The sequence below is a fragment of the Pelophylax lessonae genome, assembly GCF_965119305.1.
Source record: "Pelophylax lessonae genome assembly, chromosome: 4".
Classification (NCBI taxonomy): domain Eukaryota; kingdom Metazoa; phylum Chordata; class Amphibia; order Anura; family Ranidae; genus Pelophylax; species Pelophylax lessonae.
In genome coordinates, this window is record NC_138771.1 from 639,131,121 (window position 1) to 639,148,418 (window position 17,298).

The window sequence follows — 17,298 nt, forward strand, 5'->3', positions numbered from 1 at the left end:
GACAGTCTTTCTCCAGACCAGATGCTTTGTGGTAAAGTCTTGCAGTCAGTCCCTTTAAAGCTTCATCCAGGCCCTCAGCCCTGACACCACTGAGGACTCCAGCACAGCTATCAAATCAATGGCCTGTCTGGGAGAAGCAGCCCAACAGTCCCTGGATCCTGCCTGCAGAGAGGGAACCCAGCACACAAGTGCTTCAGACTATTTATCATCTCTCCAGCCACCTACTGGACACTCTTTCTCTAGAGATTGCTTTGAGAATGAAAAATGTTAAGGCTAGTCAATTGAATCTCTCGCCCCAAACTCTGAAAACCTCTTCCAGAGGCAGGAGAAGCAATCAAATTCCCAGCCTGTGAAACCCTGAACAGACCAGGACGAACAATTGATTACAGAAGGAACAAAAAACTTAATTTGCCTAGCAACCTATGCAAGGAGGGCACTACACGTGGAATTTATTTATTACTGGAGGAATGTAGAAATCTTCCCAATGTATATCTAGAAACCTTTTAACAGTTCAGTGAGGTACCAACTCAGCCTCAACCAAATATGCTGCTACGGCCTTCTGGCAGCTCAACCATTGCAGTGAACTATAGGAAAATGTTGGCTCTTTGTAAATAGATGTTTATAATATTATTAAAATGGATACCTACTTTTTGGCATCGGCCACCTGAGTTTTATATGAGCAGCACATGAGTGACCCACCAACCACATCTAGAAGAGCTCCTGACCAGCCCAGGTAAAGAGCTGGACCGATTTCATACCTAGCGAGGAAAGAATAAAGAAGTCGTATCAGTCACTGCAACTGGTGTTTCGTAGTTATATTCCACCATTAATACTTAAAGCTATGGAAATCTATACGTACTTGGTTCCCGGGTACAGTGGGTTGAAGAATTCCTGGGTGATATTGAATGCATACCAAGAGACAGAAATCCCAGCACAGATACCTGAAGAAGAAGAAAATCATAAATTTGACAAGAGCCTCATGTTACATCATGGGAAATACTCATATGTACAGTATATGAAGATGGGCCTAGTTCCAATGGCTGGAGTCCGTATGTATTAGGAAACAGACACGTAGTACACCCCTGTTTCAGATGTGATGTCACGGAACAGATTCCAGTCTCTCATGCGATCATTACATTTTGTAAACAATTTGAGTGTCTGAGATGAAAAAAAAAAAAAAGACAAACTTTGGAAACTCAGACCATGGCTTGATGCATTCAGGGAGAAATGTCTGAAGGTGGTACCAGAAGAACACAACTCTATGGATGAAATGATAATTCATTTTAGGGGGAAATTTAGTAGCATCAAGCAATATATAGCACAAACTCTTTCAGACTACAGACCCTGACCTCTCTTCCATTACAGGCCCTCCCCACTCACATACCTCCCAACCGTCCCGGAATTCGCGGGACTGTCCCGCAATTTGGAGTGAGTCCCGCGGTCCCGCGGAGCGGGCTGAAGTCCCGCAAAATCATCTGGCCGGCCATGTCTTCTCCCCCCTCCTCCTCCCAGCTCCGCCCCCGTCTTCGGCTCCTGCCTCCAAGCGCCGGGAAACAATCAGAGACACAGACTGTAGTCAGGGCCGTCTTTAATGCAGGTAAACGGGCTGTCATTTTTGGGGTGCCCAAAGCAGTTGCCCCTTGCTGCCCACACTTGCCAAATGTCATGGCTTTGTCTAAGCTGCTGTCCCGTTGTGCTCTTGTCCCCGGCTGCATTCCGGAAAGCAGAGCCACGGTTGGGACAGCTTGCAGCCATTTCACTCCATGTTTGCTGCCCGCCCACTGCTCACACATTATCGCCCCCTGTAACCTCCCCCCAGTGGCGTACCAAGGGGTGGGGGGGGGGCGGCCCGCCCCGGGTGCCACGCACTGGGGGGTGTCAGCTGGTGTCCTGCCCGGTGTCAGGGGGGGGTGCGGAGCCACGGCGGAAGAAGGGGGCGGGGCCTCGACGAGAAGAAGGGGCGGGGCTTCAGTGGGAAGAAGGGGCAGAGCTTCGGCGGGAAGAAGGTGAGTGCCGAAGTGTGTGCTGGATAGGAGGGGGATGGGGCAGCTGCATATGAGGAATTCATCTTTCCCTGGCTCCCTGTCCCCTTCAGTGCTCTCCACCCCCCTGGTTTTCCCTGCCCACCCTCCAAGTGCTACCTGTCCCCCCCTCCCCGCAGTGCTCTCCACCCCCCTGGTTTTCCCTGCCCACCCTCCAAGTGCTACCTGTCCCCCCCCCCCCGCAGTGCTCTCCACCCCCCTGGTTTTCCCTGCCCACCCCCCAAGTGTTACCTGATATGTGCCCTCCCAACCCCCATAGCATGTGCCCTCAGGACCCCCTGATATGTGCCCTCCCAACCCCCATAGCATGTGCCCTCAGGACCCCCTGATATGTGCCCTCCCAACCCCCATAGCATGTGCCCTCAGGACCCCCTGATATGTGCCCTCCCAACCCCCATAGCGTGTGCCCTCAGGACCCCCTGATATGTGCCCTCCCAACCCCCATAGCGTGTGCCCTCAGGACCCCCTGATATGTGCCCTCCAAACCCCCATAGCTGTGGCTGTGTGTGAGAGAGGCAGAGGCTGGGCGGGATTGCCGTGTGTCTCATTGTAGAGGGGAGTTTGTGAGACTACAATATCCAGCATGTCTATGGAGGAGGAGCTCTCCCCCCCTTTCTCTTCTCCCCCCTTTTTCTTCTCTCCTCCCTCCCTTCCCATCCTTTACCCCCCTCTGTCCTCACTTCCTCTCTGTCCTCCCCCCCTTCCTCCCTCCCCCTGTCATCTCTCCCTCCCTCCCTCCGTCATCTCTCTCTCCCTCCCTCCCTCTGTCATCCCTCTGTCATCCCTCCCTCCCTCTGCATTAAAAGGGGTCACGCTGGTTATTTTCCATTAAAGGGGTCACGCTGGCCATTCTGCATTAAAGGGGTCACGCTGGTTATTCTGCATTGAAAGGGGTCAGGCTGGTTTTTCTGCATTGAAAGGGGTCAGGCTGGTTATTCTGCATTGAAAGGGGTCAGGCTGGTTTTTCTGCATTGAAAGGGTTCAGGCTGGTTATTCTGCATTGAAAGGGGTCAGGCTGGTCATTCTGCATTAAAAGGGGTCACGCTGGTCATTCTGCATTGAAAGGGGTCAGGCTGGTTATTCTGCATTGAAAGGGGTCAGGCTGGTTATTCTGCATTGAAAGGGATCAGGCTGGTCATTCTGCATTAAAAGGGGTCAGGCTGGTTATTCTGCATTGAAAGGGGTCACGCTGGTTATTCTGCATTGAAAGGGGTCAGGCTGGTTATTCTGCATTGAAAGGGGTCAGGCTGGTCATTCTGCATTAAAAGGGGTCACGCTGGTCATTCTGCATTGAAAGGGGGCACGCTGGTCTCTCTGCATTGAAAGGGGGCACGATGATCTCTCTGCATTGAAGGGGGGGCACGGCATGCTGGTCATTCTGCATTGAAAGGGGGCATGGCACGCTGGTCATTCTGCATTGAAAGGGGGCACGCTGGTCATTCTGCATTGAAAGGGGGCACGCTGGCCATTCGGCATTGAAAGGGGGCACGCTGGTCTCTCTGCATTGAAGGGGGGCACAGCATGCTGGTTTCTCTGCATTGAAGGGGGCACACTCTACCTTGATTACTGAAGGCCCCTTTCACACTTTTGTGACCTCAAAGTCACGCAATTTTTAAGAGCGTTATTTGGCGCAAAGCAATGCCTATTACATTTTTCTGTTTGCGCCCCCCAAAAGAGGGCATTTGGGTTGGATGGAGCTGGGGGCATTTGGGTTGGATGGAGCTGGGGTGGGCTATTGGAATGTTTGGAGGTTGGATGGGTGTTTGGGATAGATAGTGCTAGGGTGGGCATTTGAGGTGGCTAGAGCTGCTGGGGGCATTTGGGGTGGATGGGGGGGGGGGTGTATGGAGCTGGGTGGGCATTTGGGGTGTATAGAGCTGGGGGGGTGGATGGTGCAGAGTCTGACCCTTACATTCTGTATATTACATACTCCTGTCTCCTGCATTCTGTACATTACATACTCCTGTCCCCTGCATTCTGTACATTACACACTCCTGCACTATATACACAATACTGTACATTATATACTTCTCACCAAAGTCTTTATTGTCTCAACAGTTGCTGGTTGCTATGCAGTCTCTGACTATTTTAATGAAGTTCTTCTTTAAGGTAGGCTGAGCAATCAAAGCATATTTTATGAGTACTAGGAAGTCGGGGTTTTGTTTACCCTATCCCTTAAGCCCCTCCCACTGCTAAGCAATTGGCCACACCCACAATTTTGTTTCTCTTTCAGTGTCTCTCATTGCGAAGTTCAAAAGTTGGGAGGTATGCACTCAGCAGGTAAGGGAGGCACACACCTCCAACCTCCCCCACCTTTCCAGGCAGCAGCAATGGAATGCACAGGGTAGGGCCTAATTTTAGGAAGGCGTAAGACATGATTTAGACTTGGGCAGAAATCAATCCTTGGTGTACCTAGAATGGAGATGATCCACAAGGACAAAAAAATTAAAAGCAGGTACTTACAGGCACCACAAGGTGGCAGCGTTTTGGCAGTATTGATGGCTTAGATCCCCAAAAGGTTGACTTCAGTGGTAAGATTCACCAAGAAGTCCTTGTTTATTCTGGAGATGGTTGTGTGCCGCGGCCGCCCCAGTCTGATTTCTCAGGGACATTGCCAGACATCTCTCTATTGTGCTGTGCACTCTGCTTACATCAATCCATTTATTGTATAATCATGACAGACACCCTAGCGATGTGATGCATAGTCTTTGTTCACGGGGCATAAAGGGAGGGGATAGGGAACCAAATTATATTTTACTCACCTGCAAATATAGATAAAGCTCCAGATATGGTTGCAAATTTGCCCTTCAGTACAGAATTCCCTTCAGCGACCTTCGTACACTGTAGTCCAATCATCCCACTCAGACATGCGAAAAATCCAAAAACCAATGCTGTAATCATCAGGGCACGGGAAGCCTGAAGGTAACCTGTAATGACAGACACACAAATGTATAAAATAACGCACCAAAACAAATATATCTACCATTGGTTAGAACTAGATGTAGCCCAAAGCTATAGATATTTCTATTTTAGTGAAAAAAATTCAGGCTATTTTATTAGTCCTGGTCCTTCTAAGGGTATATAAAACATTTGTTGTACGAATGTCAGAAGGATTCGTGGAAGTTAAACAAAACGCCCCATATTTTACAAAAAGATTAATGCCTGTATCATCAGCTCCATCTAGTGGCCAAAATGCAATTCTGAAAAACCTCAATGAGAAAACTATACCCCAATTTGGCCACTAGATGGCGCTGATAATACAGACATTAATTTCTAAATACAATTATGGGACATTTCTCTCAACTTAAATAAATGCTTCTGAAATTCATGCACCAAATATTTGAAAAATCGACCCCTACGTTTTTTCTCACTTTTAATCATTTTAAAACTGTTTTCAGTCTTTTTTTTTTTTTTTTAATTGCATTTTTCATTGATCCTTGTGCAAGGGTACGAATGTGGAATAAAAATGGGTTCAAATTATATTGAAATAAAATAAAAAAAAATGGACATCTTCTATCTATTTCCACTTACTGCAATGGGAGAAATATAAGCAATACACTAATAAAGTAAAATCTGATGCCCTCTTGTGGCAATATATCAGTATGCAGTTTAGAATCTTGTTTTCTCTTGGAATATAATTCCCACATATGAAAGGAGATTAGGAATATATAAGCAAAGTTGCTTATTAAATACAGAGTCATGCATATTATATGTGTATTTTCCTCCTGGCTGAAACCAGTTTGCTGATATATATATATATATATATATATATATATATATATATATATATATATATATATTTAAATATAACAGTATGCTGCAGCTATCAAACTAGGAAAAAAACACTAAGATTACGCAGATTACAGATTTAATGTGCGTGATGCCTTATTGATATTACAAAAAAAAAAAAAAAACAACTATATAAAAGACTCCCATGAGCACATACTGTGATCTTTTCCCATACAGGTCTAGCACTATACAGGGATTCTCCTCCAATGTGTTTTCAGAGGACCCTATGCCCCCCCCCCCCCAATTATCATGTTCTGGACATTCCAGAGCTCTTCTCTGTATCACATCATTATGTTGTCATTGTTATGACACCATTTAACCCCTAACCCTTTACAAAAAGAAACCTCTCCTACTACCCCTGTTTGTTTTCCCTGTAATAATAAGATTCTTTTCATCATTTTATATTTGAAAAAAACTAAAAAATCAGGCAACAGATAACATGTATAGGCTCTATTTTACTGCTGTTATTTCTCTAAACTTTGTTTTTCATGTGTACAAATTTCTGTACATTCCAAGGCAAACTGATTCCAAACTGCATATTCAAAAGTTACCACAAGAGGGCAGCAGATGTTACTGTATCATTCTGCTCATTTATCAATGCTCTTTTGTAATGATATCACAGGATCAAGGAAAGCATTCAGGATATAAATAGGGAAGGTACTTGTTTTTCAAGTCATATGCTCTGGGCTGGCATCCTGATCTTGCTTTTCTACTCAACGAATCGCTGACTCCGACCAAGCATGTACATATTGTCAGGGCACCTTGCATTTACCTATTTGGGTCATGGGCTCACTAAGTGGTTTAATGTATAAAATATTTAGGAGACAAACATCTGCACAATGAGTGTGAAATTGCTGTATTTTCTCTAGCATGTGTAGTTCCTATATCTTCAGCACCATCTAGTGGCCATAATACTTTTTTTTTTTCCTAATCAGGAAAAAAAAAAAAGGAATTTTGTCCACTAGATGGTGCTGAAGATATAGGAACTACACATATTAAAGAAAATACAGCACTTTTCATCCCGATTGTGTTTGTTTTTTGAACATTTTAGACATAGACCCCTTAGTGAGTCACTAACCCACATATAATAAAAATAAAATAAGTACAGCAATTTTCCTTCTGATATGAACATTTTGCACATAGACCCTCTAAGTATGAAAGCCCCCTTTGTAAACCTTGAACAAGTAATGTTTGATTCATATTTGCAGAGATTTCCCATGCTTTCTTTTACCCCTTTTACAGCAATGCACCTTCTCCGGGACAGCTTGGTGCGTGCAGAATGCTATAGTGAAAAATGTGCCTGGCTACAAATCACTCAATATCGGACTTGGTTTAAATGCATATGGTTAAATGGAGGCTATGCACAGTATACATTGCATATTTGCCACCGTTTTGTACTACAACTGGGCTACCTAGTAACCAGCAACTGTTGAAACATACAGCACAGCAAAAGATTGCAATGGGTAATGTTAAGATGTAACAGTACTACCTTACATTGCTGGCTAATGGAAATGAAAAAACAATGGGGTTGATCTACTAAAGGCAAATAGAATGTGCACTTTGTACAGTGTAGTTGCACTCTGCAAGTGCGGCTGCCCAGAGCTTAGTCAATGAGGTAAAGCTTTACTTTACAAAGAACACCCAATCACATGTAAGGAAAATAAAAAAAAACATAATTTTGGCTTGCACATGATTGGATAATGGAAGTCAGAAGAGCTTTCCCTCATGGAAGTCAGCAGAGCTTCCCCTCATTGATTAAGCTCTGGAGCAACTGCACTTTCAAAAGTGCAAAGTCTATTTGCCTTTAATAAATCAACCCGAGTGTCCCACCATTGGTGGTCAATAGGTCCACCTGCCTGGTGTTACTGTACAGCGGAAGAAAAATGCCCAAGATTCAATGGCCAGTGGGAAAAATGCCCCTAGTTATTGGTCAGTGGAAGAAACCTCCCAACATCATTGGTCAGTGAAAAAAAAACACCCAACATTATTAGTCAGTGGAAGAAACTGGCTAACATCATTGGTCAGTGAAAGAAACAACTCAACATTATTGGTCAGTGGAAGAAACCGCCCAACATTATTGGTCATTGGAAGAAACCAGCCAACATCATTGGTCAGTGGAAGAAACCACTCAATATCATTGATCAGTGGAAAAATATGCCCAGCATCATTGGTCAGTGGTGGAAGAAATTGTCCTACAGCATTGATCAGTGAAAGAATTTGCCTTACATTGTTGGGCAGTGGTGGAAGAAACTGCCCTACATTATTAATCAGTAAAGAAACCGCCCAAAAATCATTGGTCAGTGGAAGAAACCACCTACCATCATTGGTCAGTGGAAGAAACTGCCCAACATTATTCGTCAGTGGAAGAAACCGGCCAACATTATTGGTCAGTGGAAGAAACCAGCAAACATCATTGGTCAGTGTAAGAAATCACTCAATATCATTGATCAGTGGAAAAATATGCCCAACATCATTGGTCAGTGGAAGAAACCACTCAATATCATCGATCAGTTGAAAAATGTGCCCAACATCATTGGTCAGTGGTGGAAGAAATTGTCCTACAGCATTGATCAGTGAAAGAATTTGCCCTACATAGTTGGGCAGTGGTGGAGGAAACTGCCCTACATCATTATTTAGTAAAGAAACCGCCGATAAATCATTGGTCAGTGGAAGAAACCACCTACCATCATTGGTCAGTGGAAGAAACCACCTACCATCATTGGTCAGTGGAAGAAACCACCTACCATCATTGGTCAGTGGAAGAAACCACCTACCATCATTGGTCAGTGGAAGAAACTGCCCAACATTATTAGTCAGTGGAAGAAACCGGCCAACATCATTGGTCAGTGGAAGAAACCACTCAACATCGTTAGTCAGTGGAAGAAACTGCCCAACATTATTGGTCAGTGGAAGAAACCACTCAACATCGTTAGTCAGTGGAAGAAACTGCCCAACATTATTGGTCAGTGGAAGAAACCACTCAACATCGTTAGTCAGTGGAAGAAACTGCCCAACATTATTGGTCAGTGGAAGAAACCACTCAACATCATTGGTCAGTGGAAGAAACCACTCAATATCATCGATCAGTGGAAAAATGTGCCCAACATCATTGGTCAGTGGTGGAAGAAATTGTCCTACAGCATTGATCAGTGGAAGAATTTGCCCTACATCATTAATCAGTAAAGAAACCGCCCAAAAATCATTGGTCAGTGAAAGAAACCGGCCAACATCATTGGTCAGTGGAAGAAACCACTCAACATCATTGGTCAGTGGAAGAAACCACTCAACATCATTAGTCAGTGGAAGAAACTGCCCAACATTATTGGTCAGTGGAAGAAACCACTCAAAATGTGCCCAACATCATTGGTCAGTGGTGGAAGAAATTGTCCTACAGCATTGATCAGTGGAAGAATTTGCCCTACATTGTTGGGCAGTGGTGGAAGAAACCGCCCTACATCATTGATCAGTTAAAGAAACCACCCAACATTATTGGTCAGTGAAAGAAACCGGCCAACATCATTGGTCAGTGGAGGAAACCACTCAACATCATTAGTCAGTGGAAGAAACCGCCCAACATTATTGTTCAGTGGAAAAATGCCCTGCCATTTATGGTAGTAAGAAAAGCCCGAAATCAGTGGAGGTTACAAAAGAAAATCCCCAGCATTAGTGGTCAGTAACCCCTCTTTAATATTTAGAGCCCAAATCGGCCCCCTCTAATCTTCTTTTTAGACTCCAGGTCAGCCCACAAGCTTAGCGGTGAAGCCAATATACATGCTCCTTGTGATGGCTCACACTCTTCTGGATAGCAGGAGAGGTGCTGATGCTGAACACTTTAGCTACAAGGAGAGATCTCCTGGCCATGCTAGTACTTGTAGTTCCACATGCAAACAATAGCGTTAAAGGTGGTCACAGCTTCACATCCTGTTTATCTGGGACCCCTATACCAGGGGTTTTATTTATAAAACATTATTGGACGAACAAAATAAAAAATACCAATCTGTGCAATTATCACAATCAGTGCCGGGACAAGGTCACCTAGAGCGCAGGTCACACATGCCAAATTTCAACCCCCCCCCCCCCTAAGATGTATGAGCATTATGTGTTAGCAAAAATCCCCTCCCACCCAACAAAACAAAATTGAGCACTAATCTGCATGCTTACCCCCTAAGCATAAACTCCCCATCCTCCCAGTACAAATCCCCCCCCCCTCCAAGCACAAATCTTTGCCTCCCCCCTAGCTCAAATCCTCTCTCTCCACACATGCCTCCATCACAAATCCCCCCCCCCCCAAAAAAAAAAAAAAAAAAAAATCCCCCTTCCTAACCCAAATCCTCTGCCCCTCAAATTTCCCCTCTGAGCACAAATCCTCTTTCCTCCCCCCACCCCAAATTCCTCTCCCCCAATCCCCCATCCTGGCACAAATCCCCCCCCCCCAAAAAAAATCCCCTCCTAGCACTAACCCCCTCCCCTCCACCATATTACCTAGCACAAATCTTCTTCCCCCATCCCCCTCCTAACATGAATCCCTCCAAATTACCACTCCCCAAATTTCCCCTCCTAGAACAATTCTTGCCCCCGCCACACCCCAAATTCCTCCTTCTAACACAAATACCCTCCCCCAGATCTCTCATGATGCTCCCCCCCCCCCCCCACCTCGCATGATACTACAGTGCCCAGGGTAGCCATCCCTCCTGCCCACCCCTTGTCTCGGCCCTGATCACAATCACACCAGGGAGCAGACTAGCACTTGGAAGTGATAATGTTCCACCTCAGTGTGTACCAATAATAAAATATGTAGTATAGTGCTGCCCTCACTAAACTCAATTCCCAGAAAAAAAACTTTCAATTATCAAGTGATAGAGGGAAAAAAGAAGGGTTGATTTACTAAAACTGGAGAGTGCAAAATCTGGTTCAGATCTGCATGGAAACCAATCAGCTTCCAGGTTTTATTGTCAAAGCTTAATTAAATGTATCACCGCCCCCGTAGGGACTGCTGAATAATAACTCTGCGGGCTCCCATTATAACACATGGTTATAAGCAAATGCAATTCTTACATTCCTCTTGGCTCTTCACTTCAATAAACAGTCCAGGGGTATTGTGTTTTTTGTTGTTTATTTTATAAATGGGGATAAGAGAAGGGAATAGTGGGATACTCCAATCTAACTATTCACAAATCTGAGGACTTCTATCTTCACAACTCCACTTGTAGGTATGGAACAGGCAGGCTGTTAATTCATCCTGCCACTTTATATGAATAGGGTTAAGTCTCTTGCTTTCTTTATCCTCTCTCACTCTCAAGAGGACTTGGTAAACAACATCTGATTTTATCTTCAGGATATTCTCCCTAGCATCCTCCTTCTGCTGACACCCATTCACTGACTATCCTATGAGCAGGGGTGGCCCTTCTCAGGTCAGGCCCCTTGACACTCACAATACTGCAGCCACAGGGTCTCCAGTGTCTCCCCTCTCAGTCAGCTTCCCTGGACCTCTGGGTTCAGCTCCTCTGTACTGCTCCTCTGGCCTCCTGCAACCGCATGGCACCTCAACAGAGGAGAAGGTAGCTGCCCCCTCCCTCCAGGACTCCGCTCTCAAACGAAAGACCTCAAGCACATGTGCTCCTGGCTTTTATACAGTATCCCAGCATGCCCCGAGGTGACCTGCCCTCAGCCAATCATCAGGACTGTATCAAAGCCTATGCACCCATTCGTCAGGTTTCCTCCTATTGTCCAACATGCTTTCCCATTGGACAAGCATGAAACCCTCTCCAGACTGAATGAATCACATACTGAGCACAATGAGCAAACCTCACTAACAGATCCTGCTCTCTGGTAGGCAGAGAACAATATAGATTTACCTGCAGCCCTTCTGGTAAGCAGACAGAGCTCAAAACTATACTCTCTCACTAGCACCTACCTAGGAGGGTGCTACATAAACAAGCTGAAGTTAGAAGCTGATTGGCTACCATGCAGAGCTGCACCAGATTCTGTGTGCTCCAGTTTTAGAAAATCAACCCCAAATCAAGTGCAGCCCATTTACCAGAGTCACTCCAACCTGCTTGCATTCATAATATGACTTTTACAAGGAAATGAGGACTAGCACGCTTAGTTATCCACATCAGGGGTTTTTAGGTCTTCCAGAACAAAGATTCCTCTGCTTTATACTCATATATGCATTCATATAAAAGAGAAACAAAAACTCTCATAGTGCTCTCCGAATACTTCATACAGCAAGAATAAGAATTAAAAACACTCGCAAACAATTGCAGAATCAGGGATAAAACTTGAAGTAGGTCCCAGAGTATTGGGTAGGTGTTAGAATTTGCTGTCCTTGGAGAACACTCCTACTGTAGTCATGCCTTGGATCTGGACTTAAGCCTGGTACAAAGTTTCAGCTCCGACATAAGTATAGCGATCTCCCCCACCACCAAAACCTTCAGCTCCGACATAAGTATAGCGATCTCCCCCCCCCACCAAACTTTCAGCTCCGACATAAGTACAGTGATCTCCCCCACCACCAAACTTTCAGCTCCGACATAAGTACAGCGATCTCCCCCACCGCCAAACTTTCAGCTCCGACATAAGTACAGCGATCTCCCCCACTGCCAAACTTTCAGCTCCGACATAAGTACAGCGCTCTCCCCCACCGCCAAACCTTCAGCTCCGACATAAGTACAGCGATCTCCCCCACCCCCAAACTTTCAGCTCCGACATAAGTACAGCGATCTCCCCCACCGCCAAACTTTCAGCTCCGACATAAGTACAGCGATCTTCCCCACCGCCAAACTTTCAGCTCCGACATAAGTACAGCGATCTCCCCCACCGCCAAACTTTCAGCTCCAACATAAGTACAGCGATCTCCCCCACCGCCAAACTTTCAGCTCCAACATAAGTACAGCGATCTCCCCCAAAGCCAGAACTCTCCGGTCCGTGCTCTCAGCCATTGGCTGATCGGGACCTGGTCGTCTGCTGGTTTTCCAGCATGCTCCTCCGACAGAAGCTTCTGTTGGACCATCTGGCATACACACTGGCCGAATGTTCGCTGATTTCTTTTAAACCGGCTGATGTTGCCCGGCATTCGGCATGTGTGTACGGGGGCTAAACGGAAGTTAGAATCTTTATCTGAGAACAGCAAACTGTAATATATCTACCATAGGCTTTTCGATTTCCACAGTATGCTGGATCCCGCAGCAGCTCTTATCCCTGATGTGGCCATTGAACAGATCAGTAAGTACAAGGCAAAGAGCCCATTTCTATAGAGAAGCATATCGGAAAAGTTGAATCACGTGCCGGCTTATAATATCTCTCAAGGACTTCAGTGACCAGTTCCCCACCAGAATTCCAAATTGACCATAATATGGCCAAACATTGACATCATACTTCCCTGGTAGATTGGGGAGTCCAGCTGACAGAGTGATGACTTTATAATGGTGGCCTTTGGAGTCTGAAAGATAAAGCTTTGGTCCTCCAATGCCAACGTATGACTAAAGTTGAAGGCCCTGATTGCCCAGAAGCCAAAAGTATACAGTACGTGCTCCATCTGTAAAAGAACTGCTGTAGGTGAAGCTGCCACTTCTACTGCTCATAGAGTACGTGCCGTCCCATAAAAAAGAAGGATTAAGCTGCACTTATTCTGATGAATTGCCTCTTTGAAAACCTCTCAACTTTCAGAACTGCAAACTTCAGATGTAATAAGATGTAAGTATACATTGGGATGGAGTGTCTCCATTTCTAGCTATGATTGACATTGCTGCTAATGGCCCGTGTAAAAAGCTGCTACCACTTTATACCAATGTCTCAGCAGTCATACAATCTGCCATCCTATTACGGCATTCTTAGGCCTTTATACTTTGGAGGAATTAAGAATAGTCAGGTGTTCAATACGTTCAGTAAATTACACTATAAAAAGCCTTAATTCCGACACTTGAGATGGGTTACATAATCGAGCACGCGTAGTGAAGGGCACAACACATGCCTGGCCTATGATATATACCTTCAGAACACCTGTCATATATGGAGGGGCTGCCATTGCTGGGCCTCGTATTCTACAAATAATACTTGTCAGACTGATAATGTAAGTAGAAACCTTCAGAAATAATGACCTACAACCAGTGGTGTATTTTGGTTTTGTGCTGCCCTAGGCAAGACTAAAATTGCCCCCCCCCCCCCCTCCTATGTAAATTTTCCCCACTCCTTCCTTTTTAACGGATGTGACTCCCTCCAAAATTTAAGGACTACAAGTCCCAGCATGAACCCCTGAGATCTCACGAGAGGGGGGGGGGTGGGAGAGAGAGGGGGGAGGTGAGGGAGGAGGTGTGAGAGAGAGAGAGGGGGGGTGAGAGAGAGGGGGGTGAGAGAGAGAGAGGGGGGAGAGAGAGAGAGGGGGGGGTGTGAGAGATAGAGAGGGGGGATGAGAGAGAGAGATAGAGAGGGGGGATGAGAGAGAGAGATAGAGGGGGGATGGGAAAGAGAGGGGGGATGTGAGAGAGAGAGAGGTAATGAGAGCGAGAGAGAGAGAGGGAGGGTGGGAGAGAGGGAGGGGGGATGAGAGAGAGAGAAGGGGGATGAGAGAGAGAGAGAGAGGGGGGGGTGAGAGAGAGAGGGGGGATGGGAGAGAGAGAGGGGGAAAAGAGAGAGCGGTGGAATGAGAGAGAGGGAAGAGGGGGATTGAGAAAGAGAGGAGGGGGGTGCGAGAGGCAGCTCTAGCAACCACTGGCCAAAAAGATTCTCAGGTCGAAGGGGGGGGGGACTTTTTTGCTGCCCCCTGCAAAGTGCTGCCCTAGGCCTGGGCCTTGTTTGCCTAGGCCAAAATACAGCACTGCCTACAACAATTAATAGCAGTGCAATGTTTGCTTGCGACGCCAAAGGTGTCAAGACCCAGCCCCTGCTACGAATACGTGACGAATGCTGGGTCACTAACCTGCTGGCACACTCAGCCTTATCCTGCACAGAGATTCTCCATCTTGCAGGACAACAATCTAAAGTTCCAGCAGACTGAAAGCAATTGTCACTGGGGTCGGTAAACTGTGTTGTTAAGCTTTTCCCCACACACCGTAGCTGCCACCACGTTTTTCATCAGAAACATGCACCATACACAGAGTCTGTCGTAGCAATTCTGCCTTCAAAGAAAAAAGGCTGCAATACATGCTGTCTAGGGGAGGACTGGGCCAGGGGGCAGGGGGGCAATTGCCCCTCTGGGCAGCTCCGATGCCCCGTAAAAAGGCTGCACCACTTCTGCCACAGACATACCTAAATGATTCCTGGTGAAGAGAAGTAAAAAGTCCCTACCGCTGACCTACTGAGTGGGTGGTTGAAGACAAGGACAAAGCGCAGGCCTCCCCCCCCCTCCCAGAATGGATGGTGTAAACTGTATCTGAGCAGAGGCCGGTTCCATGCCCCACTGGAGACTCTTCTGCCCCAGCCAGCCCCAACCGAGCTGTCTCAGCTCCCCCCAAATGCCCCCTGCTGGCCAGGTCAGGAACCCAGATTCAGCCGGTAAGTAGAGAGTAGCTGGAGCAGGGCTTTGGCTTAGAATGAGGGTCAGGAGGAGGATTGGGAGAGTGGGGGGGAGGGAGGGGGGCCGTGTCGCTGTACCATGGGCCTCCTGTTTGTGCTTGCCCCCTGGGCCGAACGTTGCCAGTCTGCCCCTGACGCTGTCACACCTGACAGGAATACCACAGAGGTTACAATACATTAGCGCTCCTCAAAGGGACAGGGAGTCTTTACGTTTTGGTTTAGAGCATTATAAATAAAGCTTAAAGCGGAGTTCCACCCTCAAAATGTACTTTTCACCATCCGCTTGCTTTTTTCTACCTGAAAAACAATTGGATAATTACAATTTCTTTTTCATTCACACCTTGTTTTTAAAGAAAATACACTTACCTTCCTTCCTCTTCCTCCCTCTGCCGACGTCACTTCCTGTTTGCATTGAATCCTGGGAGATGAACGTCATCGATCCCTGGAGTCAATGCGCCTGCACCGGCCCTGCTCGTCACTTCTGGTGCAGGCGCGTCATTCACTGATAAACAGCTTCTGGGCATGCCCAGAAGCTGTGCAGGGATGACGCACCTGCACTGGAAGTGACGAGCAGGGCCGGTGCAGGGCATTCTGGGACTCTGACGTCACCGAAGAGGACGCTCCGGCTTCAGCTGCCCACACCTGAGATGGCAGCGCTGGACAAGACATTTTCAAGGTAAGTATTTCTTCTAAAAGGTAAGTGCAACCTGGGACAGTTCAAAGGCTGTCGTTGCTTAAATGAATTAGCCCTGACTGTTGCGGGGTATTTTTTATCTAAAATATTTTTTTCAGGGTGGAACTCCGCTTTAACAACCTAAGGCTCCATGTACACGGGACGTTGTTAAAAGTCCCTTTGAATGCTGGAATTTTTAGGACGTTTGAAACGTCCGTTCGGTCGCATTTGTACCCGCGTTTAGCGGCGTTTGCGGGCGTTTGCGTTTAGAAGCGTTCCTAGAGGTCAAAAAAATTATTCCCCTTTAAAATGGATAAACGCGAACGCTAAACGCGGGTCATCGCGTTCAGACGCGTTCGGACGCGTTTGTGCGTTTAAAACGCCGGGAAACCCACGTACGAACGCAAGTAATTGCGTTCTAAAAACAGTCCCTGAACGCAACTGCCTGCAAATGACTGTAAACGACCTGGTGTACATGGACAGATAAGATAAAATGTAGATGGGTTCAGGGGCTTCTGAAAAAAACGCCCAACTGCTCCATTTCCAGCGTCCCGTGTACATGGAGCCTTAAAGACACTATATTGTCAAAAGTATTGGGACGCCTGCCTTTGCACGCACATGAACGTCAATGGCATCCCAGTCTTAGTCCATAGGGTTCAATATTGAGTTTGCCCACACTTTGAATTGAATAAGAAGAACTGCTGTGGGGAGTAGCCACCCCCGCCCAGTTGGGTAGAGTCCCCCAAATAGGAAGACCCTGCTGTTCTAAAGCTTAGACTATTTATCTAATAGCCACCTACTGGGAACACCTCTCCACGCATTGGCTGAAGCACAATAAATATTCAGGCTACTCATTTGACTTTTGAGATCTCTTTAATCTAGAAATATCTAGAATGCAGGGGGAAACAATTAAACCCACAGCCTGTGAAATCTATAAGAGCCCAAATCAATCAATAGCTGCTCCACTGATTACAGAGGAGTCAAAAGGAACTAAATGTGCCTAACATCCTGGTAACTTACCTAGAAGGGTGCTATACATACACTATATAGTCAAAAGTATTGGGACGACTGCCTTTACACACACATGAAATTTAATGGTATCCCAGTCTTAGTCTGTAGGGTTCAATATTGAGTTGGCCCACCCTTTGCAGCTATAACAGCTTCAACTCTTCTAGGAAGGCTGTCCACAAGGTTTAGGAGTGTGTCTATGGGAATGTTTGACCATTCTTCCAGAAGCACAATTGTGAGGTCAAGCACTGATGTTGGAGGAGAAAGCCTGGC

General features: G+C 46.3%; 1 protein-coding gene across 1 annotated transcript in view; it reads right to left on the reverse strand.

Moving 5' to 3' along the window:
• Nucleotides 1-17,298, reverse strand: part of LOC309553209 (claudin-15-like) — a 107,182-nt gene that overhangs the window by 12,038 nt on the left and 77,846 nt on the right. The window contains exons 2-4 of the mRNA XM_082254161.1: nt 4,805-4,969; nt 860-941; nt 648-758 (exon numbers count right to left, since the gene is read on the reverse strand). Of these exons, the coding sequence (XP_082110287.1) occupies nt 648-758; nt 860-941; nt 4,805-4,969 (358 nt within the window). The remainder of the gene's footprint in view (nt 1-647; nt 759-859; nt 942-4,804; nt 4,970-17,298) is intronic.